Source organism: Opisthocomus hoazin, chromosome 21 (genome assembly GCF_030867145.1).
Source record: "Opisthocomus hoazin isolate bOpiHoa1 chromosome 21, bOpiHoa1.hap1, whole genome shotgun sequence".
NCBI classification, from domain to species: Eukaryota; Metazoa; Chordata; class Aves; order Opisthocomiformes; family Opisthocomidae; genus Opisthocomus; species Opisthocomus hoazin.
Window position 1 is genome coordinate 9,392,585 of NC_134434.1, and position 22,519 is coordinate 9,415,103.

The following is a 22,519-nucleotide window of genomic DNA, read 5'->3' on the forward strand; positions in this document are numbered from 1 at the left end:
AGATGGATGTCCAGGCCCTCTAAGTGGCTTAGACAGTCTCAGACCTGGCTCCTTCTGGCATGTTTGGTGAGAACTCATGGGACTTGCATATTGCGTGTTGAAATGAAAATGTTGGGTCTCTCCAGAATGGATCACTTCATTAGCATCCCCCCAAACTTAGGATCTTCTGTGTTCCCATACCCTTTATATGCTGGAATTAAAACAAATACTTCCTGCAAAGCAGTGTGATGTGCGGAATGCTGCTTTAGTCTTTTGTACGACTAGTTATCTGAAGATGTGGGATCTGCAGATTTGCTTTGCAGCTCCATGTACCAAGCTAGTGATGTGTGTTTCTAATTTTCCATAACCTTTAGTGTGCAACAGTAAATTGTGTTTAACACAGGGTGTCCTGGCATGTGCGTGTGTAACCATAGTTTGCTGTTAATACAAGAGTGTCTCTGTAATCCTAACCTGACTCTTCCCAGGTGTGTGTCTGGGGGTGTTGGTAAAAGCTGACTGGGGAGAGGAAAGGACCCAACTTGGTTTAATCCCGCTTTGAACTGAGTTAATGCAGTACCACAGGACAGAGCTCAGCTGGGCTTGCTTTGTAAGCTTCTGCCCTGTCTTCCCTATTTTTGGCTTGTCATCTTGGTTTGTGCCTCTTGAGCTTCTTTCATTGCTAAGGCAGTCCTCCTTCTCTCTCCTGGGCCTCCTCGGGTGCTCTCTGCGCAGCCTCGGTCCTACCCTCTTCCTGAATTTCTCAGCTAGCTGAGATCTGGCCTTCTCCCATTTGCCCAAGCAATCCCAGAGACTGTATCAAGATAATTCCAGTTTTCATCAGCTCTTTATCAAACTTTTCTCCTTGCCTTGCCATTCTCAGTTCTTCAAAACACCCATCCTTGCAGGGAGTGACTTTTACCCATACTGCATTTGAAACGAGTAGCTTTCCTCCCAGCTGTGTCATTCAGGCTCTTGTGAAGAGGCGGGGGGGCATTGTGCATCCTGTGCCCTCCTCCTGGGGAGGCAGGAACTCCTAAGAGCTGCTGTGCTACTACTAATAGGTCTTGGTTTATCCTCTGAGGCCTTCTCAGCTTTGGTAAATCTGTGGGAAAACACTTGGAAAGCTTTTGTGTTAAGACACAGTAGAGATTTTTACCTTGGCCAAACCATGATACTTGGTTGTTGAAGCAGCAGGTGGGTTGTGTATCAGGTGTGCCAGCCCTCTGTGAAGTCCTGCTCTGAAGAACAGGAAATAGCTGTAATAAAAAAACAAAACCCCAAACCTAGAAGATTCCTTCAGAAGGTGTTAGAATGGGGAAAACTGTCTGCTTTTAGCAACTCCCTTGAAAATGACTGTGCGATTCCTAGACAGTTTCCAGCCTGTGGCTGGTTATGAGTTTGGGATCTACTCTGAGCACAGACTGTTTCAACCCAAGCAGTTTAAAGCTTGGCAAAGCTTATGAATAACTACAAATTGAAAGTTCTAAGCAACATTACCAGGCGGATCCAGCAGTGGTGACTGTTTGCGTAGCTGCTATAAGAGAAGCTTAGCCAGGCAATGCATGAGAGATAATGGGCTACTGAACGCCAGCCTGTTGACAAGTGGTGGTGTCCCAAGGCTATTACCCTGCAGAGTGGGGTTTATGGACCAGCATATGTTATCTCAACTGGTCATTTACCTCCATCCGTGGTGGAAGTGTTATGAGGAGCTTCTTGCTAAACTGACTTAGTGTAACAACATCAAGACGCAAACAGCAGTTGCAGTTACATAGACCATAGTCACCCAAAACCCCATCAACACACAGTATGTCTGTGGCACAGCGGGTCTTTATGAATAGATGTTAGTGGGATGTGTTGAGCTTCTCACTAATCCATGTCCAAGTCAAGAGGCCTTGTTAGATATGTTTGATCTATTTCTAGTACGAGTATTCATATCTTCATGATCTGCATCCTTTGATAGTGTGCCAGGCTTGGGTTGCCCTAATTTCTGTTAATGTGAATTAGATAAATGAATTGCAGGTTATAAATGGATCTCATCAAAACAGGAGCAACAAAAGAGCATACATCCAAAATGTTGGCAGGCTTCCTCTTCTACTAATTGCTTTCAGAGGGAAGGGATATGCAAATAATGCTTGCACTGCCTGCCAAAGGAACAGTGTTGCATCTATTGTTTACAGCTCACATGTAGTATTACAGGGAGAGGAACGTCCCCATCTCCAAAGGGGCAGGGCATGTTTAGGAGGCTGAGGATAGACTCAAAAGAAACCTAGGACACAAAGTTGTTCATCTGCTGGAGAACAACGTCAACTGGGTACTCCAGTCCCATGGCTTAGCTAGTGGAGATGAAGATGTAAGCACTGTGCACTGAAGCAAAAGGACTGGAAAAATTTAACCCAATCTGCACAAAGTGTCAGCAGATCAAATCGGTGCCTTCTTTCTATTGCAGAGAGGTGCTGGATTCTACTTTGTGGTGGGAACAGTAATGTGTCAGGCAACTCCAGGGCTTCACAAGTGGAGCATGTGTTTCAGGCCTTAGGTGTGCATTTTCTGAGAAGTGTGTTTAGAAGAGCTTGTATGTGAATTTACTGCCTTGTCTGTCTGAATGCCTTACTGAGGTGGGAGCTGAGCAAACCTGTGTGAAATACCTGCCTCTGCAAGACAGAACACTGCATGACTGCAGGGTAGTCTGGACTCTGGGCAGGTGAATCACTATGCATCCTCTGCAGCAAACTTGCTGTGTTGTATTAGATGTGATGTGCTCAAAACTACTTTGCCAGCTGTTTTCCTATGGTGCTTGGCTCTGCTGATCTATTTACCTATATGCCCTCTCTCTCTGAGGTCACAGGGTCCTGCCATTCCCTACCTGGTTGGCATTATCTTAGGTACTTCTCTGGTAGTAAAGCAGCCTTTTCTTGTGGTCCATATCTCCTCTAAAAGACACATTTTGTCACAACAGAAGGAAGAACAGGAACCCAGCCTCCATTAGGTCACATCGGTAGCTTTAGTGACTCTCTGGCATGTGGTGAGTTGAAGTTTGTTTCTGACCACACAAAACAGAGTGGCTGAAACTGAAGGGATGTGGGAGAGGGTTTATGGGGGTTACTGGGAAACTCTGACAGTGGAATAGAGTGACAGCCTCTGTCTTGTACATGTTCCTCCCACTATCCCATGCATTTCAGAGCTGTCTGCACAGCTCCTGCATTCAGCACAGAAGTCCCACAAGGAGTGGTCTTCACCACCACCTGAAAAGATGATTAAGGATTGGCCAAGTGTGCTCTTTAAAGTGAAATAGTTTGTGTTGATCCAAACCTGTCTCACAAATAGCTATTCATAGATTCTCATGCTCTTGTCTTTCAAGACATCAAATGCACATCAGATGTGTTTAACACTGAAGTTTTTTAGCACAAAGTAAGTGGGTTACAACTTCAAATGAGGGGAAAAGCTGTAATGGTGGAAGATTCCAGGTGAGGTGAGATGCTATCAAAGTCGGCCTTCGAGATGTTTTGACCTCTTGTTTCAGGTCAGGTCCTCACAACCCTTCTGCATCTGACCTCTCAACTTATTCCACCGCCTCTCTGATCAGTAATGAAGAACAGTTTGAAGACTATGGGGAAGGAGATGATGTGGATTTTACTCCCAGTAGCCCATGCCCTGATGATGAGACCAGAACCAACGCCTACTCTGACCTTGGCTCATCTGTATCTTCCAGGTTGCTCCTTATTCTTTAACAAACAGTTTTTCTACTTTGTTCTTCTCTGAGCATGGGTGACCATACCAGAGTTTACACTGGTTACATAGACTCACCTTAAAAGCAAGATGTTATCAGTTGATTTTCTGCCCTCCAATTGACAGACTATACTTAGTAATACAAGCTACAGCAAGTATGTTGTTTCTAATAACCTCTGTTGGGTTCTGTTGAAATAACTGAGCTGTTCTGGTTATAGAGATTTCTTTCTATTGTAGACAGTAGATGTCACAGTTAGGGGCTAGTATTGGAAGTTACCTGCTGCCAGCTGGAAACCAGCTTAGCACTGTGCACGAGCCCTGATGGAGTGAAGACCTGCAAGAGAGCTGTTTCTCTTCAGTGTTGTGATACTAAAATCCTTAGCACTAACCTGTGAGGTGGAGTGCTGTATACGGACAAGGGGTTGTTTGAAACAAGCATCCATACTGACTTTGAATGTCTTGGAGACCATAAGCAAGTAGCTGCTGCGTGTTAGGAGCTGGAAATGCCCCTACAGTCCGCCCGTTTCCTGAATGTGACCTCAGTCTCTGTAGCCCTTACGTCCTCTGACCAAGTCAGTTGCTGGTTTTAAAATCCTTCCCCAAGCAAGGGCATGAGTGAGCAGGGTTGGGGAAGAGCCGAGCATGAAGATGCTCTAGGATTTGTCTGCTTAAATCAATTGCACATGAAGGTCTTGTGCTTCACTGCTAACACAGGACAAGCTCACTGCATCCACCTGTTCCGCATGCAACCCCTATGTGCTGCCCTCTGTTTCAAGCACTTTTGCAATCCTGCATTGCCACCTCTGTCATGCATGCAGAGCCAGCACCCCTCTCCACTGCCCCTTCGTGATGATGGCTTGTGTCCTTCATACCTTGTTTCCTCAGGTTTATGCTGCCCTTTCCATTCCTATTCCTGGGGCTCTGTGCACTTCGTGCCATGATTGCTCTTTTTTATTTGAGTTTATTTGCTCTTTGTTATGCCAAGAGCTACTGTTACCTCCTTCAGACCTGTGTCCACTTCTCCCTTCCTCCTCATTCTGGGGTTCCTTCCATCCTACCATCTGAGGGGGTTTGTGTGACAGCTTCTTACCAGACCACTCTGTTTTTCATCTTCCTGCCTTTCTCTTGGAGAAAAGGCTCTTTAGGTTGCATGCCAGGCTCTAGTGGGAAGATGGGCAAGATGAGAGGGGGCATTACTGAAGTGGAGCATACTAAGGTAGCTGCTTTTGCTACGTGCATCGCATGGGCTCTGTATACCTTGTGCTATTCTTCCAGTCACCGAAACTGATACTTTCCACTGACACCTAGAACACGTCCTCTGTAAAGCCTCAACTTGGACAGGTAGACTTGCTTTAAGGCTAGCATTCTCCACCATCAGCTCTAAGTTAGATGAGCTGCGGTTAGAGGTGTTTCCTCAAGTCCCTTGGCTGTGATTCTGACACACAGTCAAGAGGATAACCTGTTGTGAGTTAGTCACTAAAGCCAGTAACATCTCTCCTTTCCTGCAAACAGTGCTGGCCAAACACCCCGAAAAATGAGGCATGTTTATAACAGCGAGTTACTGGATGTTTACTGCTCACAGTGCTGCAAAAAGATAAATCTACTCAACGATTTGGAAGCCAGGCTGAAAAACTTGAAAGCAAACAGGTAAGCAGCCTATTGCACTGCTTTTAGCAATGCCCCATTGAAATGGGACTAGCTGGTAGCAGGAGGAGGGGAAGACAGAGCCCTTTCTTTCCCTGTATCACATTCTGTCTTACACATGTGGTGTTCTTACAAAACAGTAAGAAATTCAGACCTTGATATCTAGCCTGAACCAAAGTGTTGTTCTTCATTAGCTAGTAAGTAGTTTTCTGATTTAAGGTGCAGACAGTGTTAATAAACTCAAAAGTTTTAACCAGTGAGCTCTCTGATTGCAGAGTGAGAGTGATATTTCCAGGAATTTTTCCCAGGAAGTGGGGTCTGCTGTACTGCTTGGTGCAGATCTACAGTTAGCTACTGTTTTCTCCAGGTGGGAAGGAGTGATCTGGCAGATGCTTAGCTGATGCGTATAACCTTACATACACCTCTCCTAAAGCTATTGGTCAGCAGAGGTACTTCATTCCTGTGGGATTTTTTATTTTGTCCTCAAGGGAACTTGGAAAAATGATGAATCCCATGGCAGAAGTTACTTTTGGGGTTCTCTGCAATTTCAGCTTTTTCCTACATTTCTATCTCTGCCACTCCATCCACTTCTAAACTGTGCTGAGCACTTGGAAAGAATTCACTGCCTCCAACGATCACCTAGGGTTTTTGAAGGAAGTTATTTGGTGGGCTTCGAGCTCCCCCTAGAAACTGAATGTAAATCCTGCCTGTCTGCATAACCCTTGGCACAGAGCGCAGTACACTGCTGTTTCTCTTGATGATACAGCAGCATAGTACTTGATATGAACAATGTTCCTGCCCTAGCAAGGAGTCTACTAACACCCAGACCATGACCAGCTAGGGCTTTGGTAATTTTAAGAGTGAGGCTTAAAGAGAGCAATGCTCTGACAAAGAGCTGTGTGTCTGCGTACACACAGAGATGCAGCATCCTCTTAATGAGAGATGCAGCTGGATATTTTAATTTGGTTCTAGTGTTGTTGTCTGGTCCTTCATTTAGATAATACTAGTCTCTGGCTGCAAAAGGGAACTGTAAAAATGGAAAGCATCTCAGTTCCTGTGCTAAACTGGGAAGCATTATGGGGAAGATAAACTAACTGTTTATAAATTCATCTAAAAACAGGAATCCAGAATAAATGTCCATCACTAACTCAGTGTCCCTTTGTGGTGTTTCTAATGTTAGTTTCGCTCTGATTTACACTGACAAATCTCCGCTAAATATAATGGTATTTGCAAATTGGCTTATTAATGATCACAGTAATTTGTGGCTCCACTCATCTTCACGTTGTTGGTAACTGCAGCTTTTGATTAAATTGTCTAAGATTATCGTTCACAGAATCATTTTTTTACTTCATTACAATCTCAATATTATGTTTCATTGTGCAATTCAGCTGGAGTTTAAGTTAAGATTGAATCCAGTACTGATCAAATAAATGTTTAATTCCTGTATCATTCCTTCTGTATCCATGTAGCCCGAACAGGAAAATATCAAGCACAGCTTTTGGAAGGTAAGAGTCTTAAACTTTTTTATTAATACATGTGGAATCAGCTGTAACAATTCTGTAAGTGGGGTGGGAGGAGAGAGGAGGAAGAAGTTTAGGAAAACAAAAAAGTGCCAAGACAAGTTTTCAAGGGAAGGGGCCTGTATTTGGATAGGGATGTTGCAGAATGTAGAAGCCACTGCTAGTCTTGGAGCAAGCCCTTGAGCTGGAATGAGCTCTGTTAAGACCGCAGGTAATTCCTTCCTTGTCTGCCAACTTTATTCCCTTATACTGCTGTTCCATCAGTCCGCCTATTGGTTCTTTCACCCTCATAATGTGGGCCTTTTTGTTCTTGTTGCTGCTGCCAAAGAGCAAAGGAAAGCTAGAGCATCCTTTTAAAAAGGACATACAGAATTGTCGTCATCTTTTGACTGAATGAACCAGGCCTGGGCTGGAGAGGGCTGTAAATTTCAACAATATTTTAGATAATCTCCAGTATTATGTATTCTGACACTATTCTGTAGTGGGAACTGCTTGAGATTTCTTTTTTTCTGCTTTTTAAAGATGTTCTTACTGTGTGAAATTTTCTAGGTTAACTGTACCAACCAGTGCGCAGTGGTGACCTTATTTTAAATTTCAAATAAGACAAATGCAGCTCAGTACATAGTGTGAATAAGACTAAGTAGGTTTTTAAACTCAATTAATGCTGGTTTAAAGCAACAAGGAACTCACACCCTAGAACTAATCTCGTTAACTGAGCTCAGTATGACTTCATTTAGCTACCAGTCTCTTGTAAGATTTGTGCTTAAGTGGTTGTAATTGTCACTGAAATGATTGCACAAATTTTAGCATCAGATGTTCAAAGTGCAAAGCCAGTCTATAACACAGTATCCAGTCTCTTTCTCCTCCATCCTCATCAAGCAAAATAATTATCCTTCTGATCTTTCAGACAACTCTTCCACAACAGTAACTTCAGCAGCAGTAATGGCAGCACAGAAGACCTGTTCAGAGACAGTATAGACTCCTGTGACAATGATATCACTGAAAAGGTGGGAAGCTGTGTGCATTGCGACTAATGTACCCAACAAAATCCTGCTGGAGACATGCATCAATTGACGAAGCTCTCTTGCTCACGGTTACCAGTGATCTGCAGTAGCTCATTCAAAATGTCCTTGGTATTCCATTGGTATTATGACTTTGCTTCACAAAAATGCAAGAACTGTGCCGGTATAGATCTAGGCGTTGTGTTAGTACTTCTTTACTGTCTGATCGCATTGATCACCTTCAAGGAAAATGCAGGGTCTGGGGAACTCAGAATTTCAGAGCTTAATTTCACTGCTGGCTTTGCAGAGAGGTATGCCCCCATTAAAAAGGGTAGCATAGCTAAATGCCGGTTAGGAACAGTGAAGGGGTGTATGAAGAGAGATGCAAACTCTGAATTCTTTTCCACTTCCCCTTCCAGGTAACGTACCTAGAAAAAAAGGTGACAGAACTGGAGAATGATAGCCTGACAAATGGTGACTTGAAGAGCAAACTGAAACAAGAGAACACGCAGCTAGTTCACAGGTAATAAAGCACAGAGCCAGTTCTCTTTATCAGGTCAGAGCAAAGCTAGAACAAAGGTTTAGAGAAGGAACATCTCTAGCTGTAAAATATGATCAAGTCTTCTACCTTAATGCTGACAGAATATAAGGCTTCATCTGAGAAGTCCTGGTGGAATAGGGCTGCCTTGCTGAATTTTCAGCAAGCAGAGGCCTTCCAAGCAAGTTTCTTAGTACAAAGGTATTGCTAGCTTGTATAGCAAGCTCTTCTGATACAGGAAAGGTTACCACTGATTGATTTTTTTTTTTTTTTTTTTTTTTTTCTTGCACATAGCAAGAGCAGAAGGCTGGGTCATAGTCCCAACTTCTTGAGACTGAGAATGAAAGAATAATAAATTAACTGATGCTACTTAATTCTACTACTTAATTCTATGTTTACTGGGAAGATTAAATACCAAGAGAGATACTGGGAGAGGTTAAATGCCAAGAGAGACAGTGAAGTAGAATGAAACAAAAGAATGGGAAGGAGAGGCAATGAAGTTGCACACTTTTTTTTTTTTAAGTACTTGTGAAGCTCTTACTGAAATGAGATCTGGTTTCCTTAGAGTTCATGAGCTAGAAGAACTATTGAAAGACCAAGAAACATCAGCAGAACAGACCCTGGAAGAAGAGATAAAGAGACATAGAGAAGCATATAGCAAGTACGAAAAAGAGAAAGGCACTGAAATTGAACTGCTGAATACAAGGTAACAAACATCATGGTGCCACCCAGAACACAGTACAAGCTCATCTTTTCTTCATTTTTACTTTGCATGTAAGCGTAGGCTGTTCACAACCAGACAGTGCACAGATGGTTCCATGTTAGTAGTTCTGTAGAGTAGTTGTGCAGTTGCATGTCTAATGCCCGAAGGCTTGGAGGATGCTTTACTGCTTTACATTAATGCTTTAATCCATGTGACCCATGTAGACAGCTTAGCTGGATAATTGGCATGGATTGAAGGAGAGAATTGTGACCAGATGTAGCAAACACTTGTGTCTGCATTTGTTTCTTCTTACTTAATTCTTTTTAGACAGGTGTTGTTAGAAGCATAAGAGTCTGGGGGTCAGTGTAGCATTTTTAGCCCTAAAAACAAAAAAAAAGCACCCAATAGCTCATGATAAAAAGTGCTAAGATTAGAAAGATTTTATTGTTTTGTGTTTCTATCAAGTGCAAATGAAATGGCTTTTTAGAGCATGCTGTTTTGCATGTCTGCATTCTTGAAAAGGTATTTACTGTAAGATTTTTGTTATTGACACAGGGTTCAACAACTGGAAGAAGAAAATGGTGAGCTGAAAAGCACTGTCACACGGCTGAAATCACAAACGGAGAGATTAGATGAGGTAACAAAACTCCTGAGTGCTTGAGCAATTTAACAGCAGCTTGGTTTGTGTAAGAGCAATCTCATATAGTGTTTGGCCCAGCTTCTTTAACTGTCCTTCCCTAAACAAGAATATTGATGGAATTGGAACATTGCTCACCTTTAGTGGCAGGAATGCCCCAAGACACCTGCTAGCTTATGACCAGCTATGTCTGTAGATTCCATCGTAAAACTGAAGATGGCTCATGCACTTGCAAGCTAGCTATGAAGCTCCCCATTTATTCTAGGAAAGGCAACGCATGTCAGATAGGTTGGAAGACACTAGTCTGCGACTGAAGGATGAGATGGATTTGTACAAGAGAATGATGGACAAGCTGCGGCAGAACAGACTGGAATTTAACAAGGAGAGGGAAGCCACACAGGAGGTAGGTGTGAAGAGGGCTGTAAGACCAGGCAATCACATCTCATCTGCATGGAAGTCCATCTGAAAAAGAATGGACAGACAGGATGAACATTGAAAATACAACATCCAAGGAATGCATTACTGGATTGTGTTTCTGTGGGAGGGGTACTTGTAGGGTGATGAATGCTGCAAGAATACCTAACAAATGACAATCCCTGACCCAAAGGGTTTACAACTCTTTGAGAGCTTGCAGCCTTGAATGTGTGCCCTAACATTTCTTTTACTAAGTTTTCAAGGTGAATTATGCCTCTCAGACATGAAACTTGGAGATCAGAGCCACTTAGAGCTCTGAAGCGGTTTAAGTGACCATAGAAGAGCAAATGGCTGTATTGTAGGAATGTCCAGCCTCACCCAGGCTCACACGGTGCTTGTGTCAGAGTACAGAGGTGCAGCACAGAGTTGGCTGCTGCCAGGGAGGGGTGGTTGTGCAGGGGCTGGAAAGACATGGCCTGCTTGCATGCCCACAGCTCATTGAAGACTTACGGAAGGAACTGGAGCACTTGCAGCTGTACAAACTGGAATGTGAGCGTCCTGGACGTGGGAGAAGCTCTTCATCCAGTTTGAGTGAATTCAATGCCAAAACCAGAGAGGTGGAAATGGAGCATGAAATAAAACGTCTGAAGCAGGTGAGCAAGGAAGGACCTCTTCATCCACATGAAACGTGCAGGACTGCTTTGAGAAATGTGTATGGTTACAACCCCTAGCACGCTGTCTTTAGATTTTGTCCCTCAGTTCCCACACAACCACAAGAGCCACACTGCATCTGTCTAGGACCTCATAGCACAGGCGATATAAGTTGTCTGCATAGGAAACACCTGTGATTCAGACAGAGAGGACTTGTCACTGGTGGTAAGAGAGCTGCTGTTAGCCTGCATGCAGCCTTACCCTGTGTCATCCAAGCAACTTGTGACTTTTAAAGTTTATTTTTTAATAAAACCTTTATAGGAAGAACTTAAAAGCAATATCTTTTCATTCTTAAATAGGAGAATCAGAAACTTCGTGACCAAAATGATGATCTTAATGGACAGATCCTAAGTCTTAGTCTTTATGAAGCTAAAAATCTTTTTGCAACGCAAACAAAAGCCCAGTCCCTGGCTGCTGAAATTGATTCTGCATCAAGAGATGAGGTAATACTCTTTTTTAATCAAGTACTACATCCAAAAATGTACCTTTTTCAGTGTAATTAACTGTCAAGGTTGAACTGTCTGAAGCTGACGAATGAACAACAGAAAAATCTGCTTTGCTACGTGTCAAGAGTGTTAGATTACCTTAAATCTAACAGTGGTTTTGGATGCTCCTTTTAATGTAACTCTTCCATCTGTCTCCAAATTCTAATTTGGAATTATTAGAATCTCAGTGAACTTTTACAATGGATTTATTTGAACATCTTCTATCTTACAGGGTATTGTGATATTATGACATTAATACAGAAATTACCATAGCTAGTTACTTAAATTTTTACTTTCTGTTCTAGATTTAGTTCTAGGTTGCTTCAGCGACAAACTCTCACTTAGATCTAAATTTGAGCTATATATTCCCTGCAGCAGAGCTGAATTCTTGGAGAAAGTAGGTAGTGTGCAAGTAATAATCTAGTAATGCTTTGGAAGATATAATAGGAGACCCATTTGTATGTGTGCTGAGTCAAGCTGGTACAGCTGCCTTTAAGCTCCAGAACAGATCATGAGGTCAGGCCAATGGATATGTAAGAGCTCCCAGGAAAAAAGACAGGTTAGTGATGAAGGAGATTAGAAGGAATTGTTTGCTTTATTTCTTCTGGACAGAACTTCCTATTTCTTCTTCAAGAGTTGTCCCGAGAAAAACCTTTTTACCCAATCTGTACTTGAATGACCCTGTTAGCCTTAGCTGCTGGGCAGTTCTGTGAAGCAAAGTGCATACTTGAGTTTCTTGCTGAACTACACCACTGTGAAGAAAGGCAGTTTAATTGTTGAACTCTAATTAGGTAAAAACAAATTGGGGTTTTGCTATTGTCAAGACAAATCTTTATTTCTCCTTCTGAATCTCATGACTCTGGCTCATGCAGGGAGTACCCAGCACTCCCACTCTAAAGGAGGAAAGTGCCTTACAGCTGTGGCCCAGGCTTAGTAAACCTCACAGACCTGCGTAAACTTTTCCCGTTGTGACATTTTTCCCATATATTAACCAAAATTAAGGTAAGAAATGCAGATTCAGAGTGGGACTTTTATAAAGTCTGGTGGAAATGGGCATCCAAATCATACTAGCTTTAGGAGGATCTGGGGCTCTGACACTCCTGAGCAGCTTTGTCAGTTTGGCATTAAACATGCAGAGTATAGAAAGCAAGCAGTCACTATCTTTGTAGAGTTTGAGGGGCCTTTCACAGCTCAAAGGTCTAGTGAAACATGTCTAATACAGAACAGACAATATTCAGTGGGTTGTTCTGAGAGAGAGAGCATGCGCATGATACAGAGGCAGCCCATATTGTTTCCAGTGCAAAACTCTGAAATCCTTGTTCTGCTCAGCAGCCTGTCACGCAAAGTGCTTTAGATTTCAGTAGATGTAGAAAAAAATTGAGTGTCATGAAACTCTTGCACTGAGATGAGGAAGCTCATCCGTGGTGTGGATGCAGGATGGATTGGTGTGTTGGATGGGGAATTTGTTTCAAAAGGTCTGCCAAAACATTCCTGGTGATGACTATTCACCAACTTCCTTAATAGCAAAGATCTTTAACGTACAGATTTTTTTTCTAATAGACATACAGGGAGGAGCAGGAGGTACAATACCTATCGCAAAAGGGAACTGGTGATCCTAAGCAGGTGCTAGTTTCTCACCTGTCTGAATTTCATGCCGTTATGTAACCTAGTGAGAATATTTCAATATTAACTTTGAAATGTTGTGTTTCAGCTCATGGAAGCCCTTAAAGAACAGGAAGAGATAAATTACAGATTGCGACAGTATATGGACAAGATCATTTTGGCAATCCTAGACCACAACCCGTCTATCTTGGAAATAAAGAATTGAAGAGAATATGAGAAGGAAAACCAGCAACTGCCTGATATCTCTGCACATGCCACTGGATCTAAACAACACTCTGATACTGTAAATTAATCTATAAATATATATATATACACACTACGTGTGAGTGTGGGTGCGCGGGTGTGTTTATGTTTGGTACACTGTTGTTTGTCATTGAATGGGCTTGGTTAGACTTTTTCCATGCACTTTCAATACCTGTGATAAGATGGATACTGTATATTAATGTAATAACAATATAACTGGATCATGCTGTTTTAGATACTGGACAAGATGACTCTACCTCTAGTTGTAAAGGTGAAAAAAACAATGGAAACATATGGATGTGGCCCTAACTTTAGGAGCAAGAATTGTTCTTTTGTTCTTCCAGGAATTTGGGTACAACAAACCAATTAGCATACCCAGGTTCAGTTCCTGACTGGTGCTGACTGTGTAATTTCCTATTTGATTTAGTTTTAGTACTTAAACCATACATAGGATAAAAAAAAACCACCAGACTTTGGGGAAAAGGAAAGACACAAAGTAAAAGGGAAGAAGAGGAAGATATTGCATAATTGTTGCTGTTTGTGAAAAATCACCATCCACGTGTTTGCCACTGTCAGCACAAAGTGCTTTTTATGTAAGGTCACTTTGGAGCCTGCTTTGGATGCTCTGAGCCAGCCTGCTCTTTAGCGTGTGTGCGCATGCTTGTTTTTTTATGCCAGGCTCCCTGTAGCATTGAGGCTAAGAAGCTCTTCAAATCTGTTCCCCTATTTTCAGGGGTTTATCATGGGCCATTAAGATGAGTTCTGGGACCCTGCCCCTTCCCCTCACCCTTAATTTTTAAGATTTCACTGAAGAAACACATTCCAATTCTTACAAAAAAAAAAAGGCAGAACAAAAAATGAAAATTGCATGAAATAGCCCACTTCAGGGGGAGAAGGAGCAGCCCTTGAAACTACATGTTGAGTTGCTTTCTCACCCCAGACACACTGCACCCCTTTACAATTGGCATTTTGTGGGCAAGCTGTGGAGAGGACCAGCTGGGTCCTAACGAAGTGGTGGAGACAAGTGTGATGTGGAGTGACTTTTACCTATAGGGCAGTAAAAAGAAAAAGAGCTTGGTCTTGCAGAAGTTGCCAATCCAGTCTGAGTACACGCATGCATATCTGAAGCTCTGAATGAGGCACACATCCTGATTTACATGAGCAGTTGTGCAGGTGCTTAACTTTAAATGCGAACTGTGACTGCTTGTATAAGTCAGTGGGACAGAACATAAGCTGTAAAGTTGAGTGTATTCTTAAATGCTGCCTTAAATAGGGATGGACTTCATTACGTGCCTGTGTTCTTCTGAGCTGGATCTGTGTACTGTAGGGCTAGGATCTTTTTAATTAAAATGTAGCTTATATAAGGAGCTTATGGAATTGTTTGGATAGTTGAATGCTAAAAAAAAAAAAAAAAAAAAAAAAAAGATTTTATTCCATGCACTTTTCTTAAAGTAAATACTTCACACTTTTAATTCACACCAGCTGGCACAGAAAAATAGGCCCAAGTATCTGGCTTTCCCGAATGATGCATAGAGATGTTTCCTTTGTTGAATACACTCCCCAGAAGAATGTTACAGTAGCAATGACTGTGCTTTTCTGTGTATTTCTTGCTGTTGGCAGTGTCTTGCCCCTAGTATTCTCTTGATGTATTTTGGTGTGTATGTGATGCATTTTTCTTGAAGATGAATACGTAAAATATGTATTCAGTTATGGATGTAAATATATATATATTTTTCTGCAATCTCTGTGCTCTTGCCTTCAGTGATTGTGTTACTGGAGTGATGGGAAGAGGGGGGGACTACTGAAATCAGGCTTCCTTGAAGGCAAGAAAATATAAACAATTTGTTTCTATATATCTGCATTAGGCAGGTGTAAAGTAACTGGAAAGTGAAAGGGACCAGAGGAATACCGATGGGATACAGCACGCCAGCACACAAAGATGTCTGGAGGACTTCGGTGCTCTGGGAAAAATGGTACAGTCTTGTCCGAACAGTGGTGTCTCGGGGCTGGTTTCCTGAGGCTCTAGGGTAATCTGGAGGAAGGGATTTGAAGACCACTCATTTGCCACCTGGCGATGGTATAAAATGTCCTGTGCTAGATTGCAGCAGCTTCTGTTTGTGGAGAAGCAGGTGGAACACCATGGACGCCCCTGCATGCACCTTTCCCGCCTGCTGCTGCTTCTGGACGTGCCACCCAGAAGGTAGGAGAGGAACAGCTAAGCCAGCTTGGTGCTACCTACAGCTCCCTACCTACAGGACTCTTCACCTGCACTTTAGCGATGGCATTTCCCTCTGCATGGTGCTGTCTGTGGGTTGTGCCAAGGACTTTGCTCTTTTTGTAGGCCACAGAGAACTGTTTCACATTGTCAGGTGACGCTTGCTAACCTGCTGTGCCAGGGCTGGGTGAGCCAGCAGCCCTGCGACTGGGGCTGACGGGGTTTGCGGAGTTACACTTCTGCCTGCTCTCATGCAGTGGATTTAAATAAGAGTGAAGCTGTTGGAGATCAGACTGGTGACTGAATGTTTTCTCCTAAATGTTTTTAAGTAAACTGGACTTGGATTCAGAATTTTAATAGTCAAAAACCCATTCCCATTAGGGTAGAACGTCAGCAAATGTTGAGGACTATTTTGCTGAAAATTATGCTGAGCATTTGGTAAGCAGAGAGCCTGACTTACTTCGCTGAGACTAGAGCCTGTGGATATGAACAGAAGAAGAAATGAATATAGTGATAGCCAAATTTTTGTGCAGGTTATTATATGTAAGAGGTGAATAGTCACTAATATAGTGACAAATAGTTGCTAAATCTGCCTGAAATCCTGAAAGCAGTAGTCAAATCAAGGGTGTTAAGCAGTGGATCTTCTAAAGACTTCTGGGACTTCTTGTTCAGCTCTGTACCCAGCTGCTGTGGCATTTAGAAGCTCTTCCTTGTTCCAGTGTTTGCATTTGAAGAGTTGTCTTGCCGCCATGTTGGTGATGTTTGTAACTGTTTTATTGCACAAAGGAGTTATACTTCTAGTCCTCTGGGGCCCTTGGTGCCGTACTGCTTTCTGTTATTGGTCAAATACATGTCCGGATACTTGCTGTGTTTAATAAATCATGTGAGTTGGAGGTGGGAGGGGCGTTTCACTGGCAGATACATTTTCCTGTAAGGTATCCACCTCTAAAAATACTAATTAGCAATTGCATTCTTGGACTGAGTAACTACAGATATTAAACCAACTTGTCTTGCAATCCAAGCCTTGGAGAACCCTTCTATCCCGGAAAAGTCATCACATCTTATGACATGGAAGTAACTGGGTAATAAGGGATCACTTGATGGGTCACTGGGGCAGGAGAAGAGCAATCTGATATCGACATTGCAGACAGTGCATATTTTGATCAAGTGTCAGACAGACACATTGGCAGAAGAGACAGGTGATGTGGGAGATAGGGAGGCACCGGTTTCAGTGTCAATTCTCTGATAAATCTCTTATTTCTTTGTTGTGGGCGTCCTTTGTGCTCACAAGCCAGCTGGGGAAGTACAGTTTGCCTCTGTGTCCCTGTTGCTGTCGGTGGAGCAATGGCTGCACTTCCCTGGGTAAATAACTTCAGAAATGTGGCATCATCTCATTCTAACAATACTCAAATGCAGTAAACATTCCTGTGTCTGAACTGTGCTTCTCATTTAACCCTCGGGGATGCAAACACAATCTAAGGTACTGTATCTTGATCTGCTCCTGAGTTCATTCTACTGTAGATTCTGAAAAGCTAAATGATATTCTGGTCAGACCAGTTCCAAACCACTGCAGGTATTTTTGTACAGTGAAAAAAAAGACTTGCTTCTGGCTAGAAGCTGCCCTGCATCAGGCTAATCCCACATACAAGCTACAGCAGAAAAAATACCTCTTTCAAGACTTGCACTTAAGAGTACCTAAAATGCAGTTTCTCAAGATTTTTCTGGTATTGGACACTTCCCTCCAGACGTCAGTCTTCAGCTGCTGCCTGTTTCTGGTTTCAAAGTGTGATGCTGATTCAAAACTACCTTGATATCAAAAGAGTATTTTTCAGCTTTTTGACTAACTTCTATTAAAAACTCAAGCTGTTTGAGAATTTGTCATGTTTTGAAGTGCAACAGTAACAAGCTGTAACCATCCCATCTATTTTTAAGTTTTTAATACACATGTTTCTAGCAAGTCTCAAAAAAAAATTCCAATACATTTTTGAACACAGCATTATTAATTCTCAGAGATACATGTAGTAACAAATATTTTGCTGTCTGAATGCAGCAATGCTCCATCTACTTCGGTAGAACTGCATTAACTCTCCAGAGAGGATCTTGGCCTACAGTATTTAGGCTCCCTGATCTGGCTAGTAATTAAGGGCTTGGAAGCTAATATATAAACATACATTGCAGCCTGCTACAGGAGTCACTGTTCAGCGGTCTCTGCATCATAGTGCTAGTGACATGTGATGAGCCTAAGATCTAGAATTTACAAATAAGTGCTTTTTTTCTTTTTTAATGGCAGTGAATATACAGTGGTTTTTCTCTTAAAACAAATACTGTATGGTGTGGTCTGAGGGACTTTTTCCAAGGAAGGAAGGAAGTAGCAGCTGATGAAACACTTGCCAAATCAGTGGCTTGGCCTATATAGATTTGAGTGAAAACTTGACTCAAACTTTAACCGAGCAGTTCCTGGATTGGTTCTGGTGTAAGTAGCAGTGCTCGTATTCTTGTTATATCAGTTGTTACTCAAGGAACACTGTCAAGAAGGCAGGACAGGTCATATAACACAGCTGATTTTAATGGCTATAGCTCAACAGTTGCTGGCATTTTGTTCCTTCACAGCATCTTCAAGGTTGTTTTCTCAAGCCAAATTTTTCAATTCTAGGAGCAGTTTGCTGTTGAAGCATGTGGCATGTGCGGGTTTCTTATTGAGTGAAACTCTGCATGCGCCCTTAGACTTTGATAAGGATTGCAGTTGTGTGTTTTGTCTGAATCCTGTAATCCTGCATAATACACTGGGAGTTGCTGTGATGTGCAAGAGAGTCGTTTCTGTATGGGATTCTTCCCCAGTGTATTGTCTGTTGGCATTTACACTCTTAGTCTTGGCCCCAGCCACTGTGTCCGCTGTCAGAGTACCTGAGTGCCTTGGGGCGGCCGCTTTGAGCAGATGGGAGGGACAAACACAATGTTCTTGGCTTCAGTACAGCTTTAGCTACTGACACGAAGAATTTTAGCCGTAGCTTTATACCAGGCCAGTCCTGTCCATGCCTCTTGTGTGGTGCTGAAGACAAGTTGTGTCCCTGCTACGTGACAAAGTGTCACAGCTGATTCTCGTGATATGCAGGCACCTAGGGTGAATAAGCCTGAAGTCCATCCAGGTGAGGCAGCACTGGGATGTCTCCGTAAGGCTTGCACTGATTCTGTATGGCTATGCAATCCCATGCTGTACTTACATGCTGTTTGCAAGGCACAGCCCTGCTAGTTTAGCCTAGCAAGCGTACCTTACAGGTAATGACAGCAGCCCACTGAGATAGACACCTCTGCAACTAGGGTCCCTGTACCATAGCTTGTCACAGCACGGAGCCAGCTGACAGTGCTACACTGCGTTCCTGAAACTTACTTTCTTCAGTTTACTGGCTTAAGTCTCAAAGTGTTGTTTAACTGTGAGAGTAGTACCTATTCAAACATATAATTGGAGTGAGATTACTTTTTACTTAGACTTTAAACCTCATGAAAACATATGTTAACAAACATGGACTTCTGTGGTACAGTTTAGACACCTACCCCTAGAGTCTGTATGTCTTTTTTGTGTAGGTGTTGTTAGTGGTGCGACTGTGACATCTGAGCTGCCAGCTTTTGCATCGCTGTTCTCAGCAGAGTGCCGTTCGCCCTGGCAAAGCCTCGTACAGCCCGTTTTGCCCTGGCGCAGAGCGCGGAGGTGTTCTGGCAGACACACGTTCAACGCACAGGCAGTAAGGGGTGCAGGAGGGCTGCCGTTACTCTTCCACCCAGGCAGCTGGAGCAGTGATCTTCTCACACTACCCAACATCAGCCTCATTTTATTTAATACGTTATCCGTAGCTAAGCCATTCTGGCTTTGGAGAAAGGAAGTCAGAAGGGGAACCATGAATTTCATTATTTTGTATCATGTGAACACTTTAGTGTGCTACAGCACAGTAAATGTTGCACTGACAATGAGTTTAAATAGTGAGATGTTTTCAGAATTACTGTAAAATCAGTTGTGGGAGCCATTTGTTTTGCTTTGTTGCACAGTTTGTACTTACATTTTTTGCATGGTTACATATTTTTGTGCCTTTTACTTCTCTGTTGTGAGGATACATCTTATTTTCACATTTTATCTCCTGTTTTAGGCACCTTTTATATACATTATTTCATTTGATCTTTATCTCTGGTTTTCATGTAATGCACATGTGTATATATGAAATAGATCAGATTTGTATTCATGTGCCTCTGAGATGTAAAAAATACTCATTTTGTACAGGTTTTTTTAGAAGCACTAGCTCATGGTCTAAACTATGTAGCAAATGAAATTTAATATAATTAGCAGTTCTTTGTTTTCTGCTAGAAATGTTGTGTCAGATGGCTGGTCTTTTTTGTAAGGCAATGTCACACACACACTCCCCACATTTATTGTTCTAGTATCATTATGAGACCAATTCTATCCACTTGTTGGTTTCAGTTAATTCAAAATAATAAAATACCTAACTAAATCTCATGGTCCTGACTTGTCCATTATAGTTTTTATTCACAGTAAATCCAGTTTGCTTCTTTTTATACTTGAAATGGACATCAAACCAAAATCTCATTTGAATGCATTGCCCATTTCAGGTTAACTTCAGTTTTAGGATGATTTTTGTGGGAGTGGGAGAGCGATTTACTTTGCTCATTGAAATGGAAAGAGAAATAGCATTACCAATTCACAGAACCTCCTTCTTAGAGAGGGTAAAATGCTTTGTATTACTACTTCTGTTCCCTCCCTTGCTTCTCTGGCAGCTTTTCCTCTGGACAGACCCTGGATCTGCATGACTGGAGAGGTTCCTCTTGCAGATGTGAGAAACTGGGTGTCTCACATTTTGGCAACTGCAGAATAAACTTCCCTTGGGATCTGTAGCCCAGCACTCTCTTGCAGCACGTGGGAAGCTAAATAGATGTGTTGTGAGCCTGGGCCATCTGTAACTCTGGCAACCGGGGACCTGGTCCTTGAATTTGTCCTTCCTTCCCACCAACCTCTTCCTGAGCTGGTGCTTTCATTTCTGGAGTGTTGACCCCCTCCTCTGGTGAGATGCTTGAATTGTTCCCTCTCCTGCACCTTGCAGTTTATCAATATTCCACTCACCAGCCTCTGGACACGGTGAGATAATAAATTGTGGTAAATCACAAGAAAGAAATCATCAATATCCCGTAAATCTCCCAAAACACAAAGTTTTGATCTATAAAATAGTATGTTCCATCCTGATGGAGCAGAACTTTTTAAACTGAATTTGGCACCCACTTGACAGATTATAAAGCTGCCTTAGAAACAAGGAGGTGGTTTTATTTTTTACTTCAAAAGCTGCTTGATATGAAAATGAGCAAAATCCACTGGCTCCATTGTTACTGAAAAAAACCAACTGAAATAAGCAGTCAGCAAGAGTGGCATATTACTATTTTTAATCTTGTTCTGTAATTTACAACACAAGTGAAGTGATGTCAGTACTGTTGCAATGTGCCATTACACGATTTTCTCTGTATTTTCTTGAAATACTTTCCGGGGACAGTAAAGCTGTCCTTGCTAATGTGGATTCTTTCAGGTAGCTGTATGTACAATCACATATGTAAATAAATTATTTGCTTTCCCTGCATGACTAAAAAGCTGTCTGCCGTGGGTGACTGATTCAACGTCCCTCTTTACCCTGGATCCCTGGCACGTGCAGTGTGTGCCCGCCTCTGTTTCTGTACTTCATTTAGAGAAGGATTGCACAGTTCTGCGCTCGCCTGCCCAAACGCCAACCTCGTTGGCTTTGGCCGAGTTACGTGGATGTCACTAGGGAATGAGTTTGTTTCAGTACGTGCCTTTTCTGACAGCCTCAGGTACGTTGTGTGTCCAGGAGCTTTGCGGGATACGTAATGCCGGAGTTCCACAGGACCCACCTGTTAATCTCTCCAGCCACAGCGCTCCCCTGCTCAATTGATGGGAACTCCAGCTGTGAGCTGTTTGCAGGATTTGGAGCCAGCTTTTCAACCTGGCTTCAATATAATTATTTGCCCACCCGTGTGGCTAATGAGCGTGTGCTCTGGCTCCTTTCCTGAGGAGCTGTAAGCTGCCGTGGGGAGGGCACAGCCCGCAGCTGCGTCCTTGGCAGGTCCTGGTGCTGGTGCTGGGTCTGACCTCGCCGGTGATTGCCCCTGGTCCTGCCCACGGGGCACTGCGGAGGAGAGGGTCTCGGTTACACTGAAGGCAAGGGCTTTCCCCTGCTCGCCTGTGCCTGGAGAGGCCCGAGGGACAGCTCTGCAGCGGGCAGACTGGCGGCAGCTGCCTGTTGCCAAGCCCCCGGGAGCGACCATGGCTCCAGGTGTGCTTGGACAAGTGCTCCTAGAAGTGGGACAGCAAAATCGGCCCACAAGGGACCAGGGGGTGGGAAACCAGCTGGGAGCTGGGGTCTGTCACCGGGGCGGTGTGTGTGGGCGGCGGGGACTAAAGGAGACCCTTGGGCCAGGACTCCCCACATCGCCAACCCAGGGGAAACAGGCTCTGTGTGGGCGGGAAGGCAGAGGACACGCCGGTGCCTGCGAGGCCCCCTCAACCAACACTGAGGTAATTTTTTTTTTGTCTTCTCCTGTTTGAGCTGCCAGAGTTGCTGGCCTCTTCTCTGGTCTTTATTTGTAGAAAAAATAACCTAGTAAGTGACAACCTGTTTAGGTTCAAGGCTATTTTTTGCAAGAGTTTGTGTGGAGTGAGGGGAGGGCACTGCGGGCACGGTCACCTCAGGGGCAGCCGGCCCTGGGTCTGGTGTCTGTGGGCACCGCTACCGAAATGAGGGCCTCATTGGATTGGGAAAATGCTGCTGATAGAGATGTACACGCAGTCAGCCTTCAGAGGTGCTGGGTGCTTCTTACTGGGAAAAATGGGGCCATTCTGTGGTGTGTCGGGGAGGTGGCTGGGGTGAAGTATCTCCTCCAGCAGCCCTGGGCAGCTCGCTGCCCCGTCCCACCTGCCCGGCAGCGTGTCAGAGGGAAGCCTCAGAGTTAGCCTGGAAATGCCAGCACAGCCCATGGCCACAGGCTGAGGATGGCTCACGGCTGTGCCTCCAC

General features: G+C 43.3%; 1 protein-coding gene across 5 annotated transcripts in view; it reads left to right on the plus strand.

Moving 5' to 3' along the window:
• Positions 1 to 19,938, plus strand: part of RAB11FIP4 (RAB11 family interacting protein 4) — a 133,042-nt gene extending 113,104 nt beyond the window's left edge. For 4 of the 5 annotated variants that reach the window (XM_075440647.1, XM_075440650.1, XM_075440651.1 and 1 more), the window contains 11 exons: positions 3,500 to 3,688; positions 5,218 to 5,352; positions 6,819 to 6,854; positions 7,777 to 7,876; positions 8,290 to 8,393; positions 8,974 to 9,114; positions 9,667 to 9,748; positions 10,014 to 10,151; positions 10,657 to 10,815; positions 11,173 to 11,316; positions 13,070 to 19,938. In XM_075440647.1, the coding sequence (XP_075296762.1) occupies positions 3,500 to 3,688; positions 5,218 to 5,352; positions 6,819 to 6,854; positions 7,777 to 7,876; positions 8,290 to 8,393; positions 8,974 to 9,114; positions 9,667 to 9,748; positions 10,014 to 10,151; positions 10,657 to 10,815; positions 11,173 to 11,316; positions 13,070 to 13,186 (1,345 nt within the window). In that variant the 3' untranslated portion in view covers positions 13,187 to 19,938. The remainder of the gene's footprint in view (positions 1 to 3,499; positions 3,689 to 5,217; positions 5,353 to 6,818; positions 6,855 to 7,776; positions 7,877 to 8,289; positions 8,394 to 8,973; positions 9,115 to 9,666; positions 9,749 to 10,013; positions 10,152 to 10,656; positions 10,816 to 11,172; positions 11,317 to 13,069) is intronic. The other variant, XM_075440648.1, reaches the window with a different exon arrangement.
• The last annotated feature ends 2,581 nt before the right edge of the window (positions 19,939 to 22,519 follow it).